General features: G+C 42.7%; 1 protein-coding gene across 1 annotated transcript; it reads left to right on the top strand.

The window, feature by feature from the left end:
- Positions 1-1,369: 1,369 nt before the first annotated feature.
- LOC109397582 (calcium uptake protein 3, mitochondrial-like) lies at positions 1,370-2,640 on the top strand. The gene has a single exon (XM_062846747.1). The coding sequence runs from the start codon at positions 1,405-1,407 to the stop codon at positions 2,602-2,604; it is 1,200 nt and encodes a 399-aa protein (XP_062702731.1). The 5' UTR covers positions 1,370-1,404; the 3' UTR covers positions 2,605-2,640.
- Positions 2,641-4,294: the final 1,654 nt, after the last annotated feature.

Below are 4,294 nucleotides of genomic sequence, written 5' to 3'. Positions count from 1 at the left end.
CGTATAGTGACACAAAACATATCAACTTATGTACGAAAAATGATAACGGCTAACATAAGCATGCAATTAATTAGTATTTATCTATTAAAGTGGAAAGTGACTAATAATTGTGTGTGACCCATAATTGTGCAATGAGTGTATATGGTTAAGAGATTTCTTATTAAATGTATACTAGTCTTAAGATATTCAATAAGACCTATAAGGGTCAGTTGGATTAAATAAAATAAATAAATAAATAATGCTACAGCTGTCGTGTTACCTGGGAACTGTCAAACAAGTTAGGTTTTGTGGTGTAATAAAGAACATTCGACCTCCAAGTCTCTTACGATTGCGAAGTTGTTATCTACTTTTCCGTTATCTACTTTTTACTCAGTACATGGTGTTGTGATGGGTGGAGTTTCAACTTCTTTCAAGCAAATCGAAAGCCAAATGTTGGTGGGAGTAAGCTTTAAGCTAAAACAAGTTTAATAATTAATTTTCTGAAGAAAAGAGGAAGAAGAACTTACATTTTTAGCTGAACCTTAGATGTCGAGATCGTATCACGACTTATCGGCCAATCGCAGTTGATTTCTGTTTTTAAATAAACATTATTTAGGCTGTTTAACTATTCATCAATTTTGAGTACTTACGGGTTGTTTTAGGTGTACTTGTATGTTTAGATGTTTAAGTTCTAACAGGGGCTGGGTTCTAGTTTCCCTGACGATTGAATAGTTAACTAGTTTGAATTCACTTATGGATTACTAGAACAACTTTAGCTTATAGGTATTTTGAACTTAATAATGTATGTTTTAATGCTTAGAATGGAATTAGTTTTAGAAATACGATCAACAATCTTCAATCTTGCAAATCATCGTTCCCTTTCGGTGACGTCTATTCGCATCTCATTGCAAGTCATCAGTGACAGCAGAACACCGATCGCGACCACTGTTGACCGGTCAAAATGACTAGGCCACAGTTGAGCTGCAACGGGGGGGCTCGTCGTGACACATGGTGTACATTCTTTAATAGTTATTTATGTAACGAATTGTAAAATGACGATTTTTACAGCTCGAGTTGTACGTTTATCCAACGAGGCTTGCCGATAACCGTCACAGGTTTTCAAGCGCTAGGCGTGGAAACTGAGGTTGTCAATCAAACAATCGCATTATCATTCATAATGCAACCGAAATGAGTTGCATTACGAACCATAATGCAATTGTTTGGTATCGTACGGAAAAGTAGGCCTCTACCTCACCGAAACGGCAGGTATAAAATAAAACAACATATTTAGCGCATGGACCAAAAATGACTGAAATATGTGAAAAAAGTTGAGTAGCCCTGGCCTAGGTCATCATAGCTCTCAGGTCATAGCCACCTATTACCCCCGAATGAAAAGTAAGCAATTTTGCTGTCAAACAGCAAGAAATGGCTTCAATTTCGCTCAAAGTGCTCTGCACCCTGGGGGGAGGTGTCCTGGCCTGTATCAGTTACTTCAAAGTGCGTGAACCATCCGAGCCTTACCGACTGATTTCGAAGGAACGACCCGAGGAACTGCAAGCCAAACTCACCAAACGGGAGCGCCGTTTCGTGGACTTCGCCTCGGCCGAGTATGCTGGTCAAATCTACATGACGCCGGGTGATTTCTTGGCATCCGTCCTGGAGCGTCATCCGATGCCCTGTCTCCGGCGGAAAATCCTTACCAAAGATGAGCTCGCCCACTTTCACAAGCAAGTCCCACCGGTTGACCAGAACACATCGATGTTGTTCCGAAAGTTGTCCGATTCTGGAATCTTGTCATTCGCTGACTATCTGTTTCTACTGTCGGTGTTAACCCGACCGGAAAGTGGATTCCGCATCGTATTCGATATGTTTGACACGGATGGAAACCAGCGCATCGACCACAGTGAGTTTATAACGATTCGGCAGATTTTGGGCAGAACTTTGAAGGAACGTAATGCAGACGAAGACACGAGGAAGACTTTGACGCGGTTAACGTCCAAGGCTGGTCGACCGAAGTTGACAAATGGTGACTACGAGGCAGAAAGGAATATTGCAACTACCCTACAAGTTCATTTTTTCGGTATGCGAGGGACTGACACCCTGAAGTATTCAGAATTCCACAACTTTATGAAGCACCTCCAGCAAGAAGTGCTTCAAATCGAGTTTGGCAGGTATTCCAGAGGCAGAAACTACATTTCCGATGAGGAATTTGCACATCTGCTGCTGAACTACACGCATCTGAAACCGCACCAATACGGTCAATATTTGCAACGTATTCACAATATGGGCGACCATCGTACAGTAACGTACGATGAATTTGAAGCATTCTGCCAAGTGCTGCACAATCTGGACGATTTTGTTGTGGCGATGCGGTTTTTCTATTCCGTCAAAAGGGCCATCTCGAAGGATGAGTTCGCCCAAGCTGTGAGAATTTGTGCTGGATCGAAGGTTGATGCCCACTTGATCGATCTCGTGTTTGCACTGTTCGACGAGGACAACGATGGTTACGTGTCGTTGAACGAGTTCCTGCTGATGATGAAGAACAAGCTACGTTTCCGTTGCGATTATCAACCAGTTGGCGTGAAAGCGTTCAAACGATGTATGCGGCAGGAGATGAGATATTAATTGCTGGAAGTCTTTTAATTGCTTTCTATTGTTTTTTGACCATCAAAACGGTAAAATAAAAATGTACCAATGTTTCTACGTTTTGATTCTATTTTATGCTAATTTCACAATTATTACCTAATCAGGTCCCAAAGTAGAATCAAAGTATTATTCCTGTTTTTTTCTGCTTGACTCTTGCAATCAACGTGATTTTATGTTCATAATATTATTTTGTAAAATGCAAAAAAATCATTAGAGTTCTCACTAACCTTTCTTCTCAATATTACCCATCCTTTTATACGAGTGCATTCTTCCAGTTCGACGACAGTGTCTACTCCCTCGTTGCCATAAAATCCTGAAATCCCCTCCAGCGTTTCTATTTACGTACAGGAGCATCGTCCTACTCCCACGCACGCTCACCCGCAATAACGCAAGTCCAAATGTCGTTTCCTGATGTGACGTTATGTTTGATATCTGACTGCTGTCGCTGTTGGTAGGATCCCTCAGTCGTTGTGGTGCACCCACCACTACACATGCAAACATCGCGTGAATGACGACCGCGCACAATAACACACAGCTAGCTAGAGATGCCAGGATATTGCGGGAGGGACTATGTAGGGGGTGGTAGGAAGACAGAACTACTGAATCAGCCTGCCTTCTGCTGGCTGGCCCGACGACGAATGCATGCGTGAAAATGGTTGACGACATTTCGGGGAAATATTTATGATGAAAATACGTGGGGCTAAGATATGTGAGGAGAGCGTGGTGCAAAATGCTTCGTTTAATATTCATCGCATGGGACCTGTGGAACTTATTTGAACGTCAAAAAACAAAAGCTTATGGATTCACCGAGTAGTAACTTGTGTATAGCCACTGACTGCTGTAAAACTTATTTATATTGGGCTGTAATAAAAATTCGAAGTGGAGTAACGAATAAAGCTGTTGGTCTGTGCCTAGGATGTCTGTGCGTACGAGTGAACATAAATGTTGGTGTCGTTACCAGGATACCGTCCTGGTGAAAACGTCTTGTAATAGCTACCGGAGGAGTGGAAGGAAGGAGAAATCTGCCCCATTCACAAGAAAGGAGACCATTTGGAATGTGAGAACTTCAGAGCTGCCTACAAAGTGCTATCCCAGGCGTGGCTAGCTTTTTGTTTTTTCTCATTCAATCTCTTTAATAAATAAAAGAAAGAGCGTGATGATAAGGGGCCTGTGCCCCCTCTTCCCACCTTCTCTTTTACTTTTGTTTATCAAGGAAAGTGTGTGAGAAAAAGAAAAAGTTAGCTACGCCAATGTCGTCTGTAACCTAAAACGAATGAGTTCGTTGAGTTGAGTTATTCTTCATCGACGGTCGGTCGACAACGGACCACGCACGGCAAATTTTCCAGAAATGCCGTGAAAACCAGGTCCCAACGCATATACTGCAAAACGATGAGTCGATTAGGAGAGCGTTCAACATATCTCTGGTCCTCACAAGATCCTACCTCATGCTTCCACGGGTCAAGCGATGACAACGATCGCCAGCCTAGCCGTCAGCTAAGAGTTGTGTGCTCAGCTGGTAGTGCATGTTGTCCTTCTGACTTCAGCTAGATTGAGGAGGTACGACCCGAGCGTCTGTTCACCAAGGAGGTGCGGTTCAAACAACGTCTTTTCTGGCATCCAGTGGCTGAGTATGAAATGCTGTATCGCGTCAGCTATACCTAAGAAGGCA

Source organism: Aedes albopictus, chromosome 1 (assembly GCF_035046485.1).
Source record: "Aedes albopictus strain Foshan chromosome 1, AalbF5, whole genome shotgun sequence".
NCBI classification, from domain to species: domain Eukaryota; kingdom Metazoa; phylum Arthropoda; class Insecta; order Diptera; family Culicidae; genus Aedes; species Aedes albopictus.
The sequence above is the reverse complement of the archived record's forward strand: the minus strand, read 5'-3'. Positions and strand labels throughout refer to the sequence as shown.

Bases quoted from the DNA above. Each gene is read 5' to 3' on its own strand.
- LOC109397582 (XM_062846747.1), top strand. From the start codon at position 1,405: ATGGCTTCAATTTCGCTCAAAGTGCTCTGCACCCTGGGGGGAGGTGTC.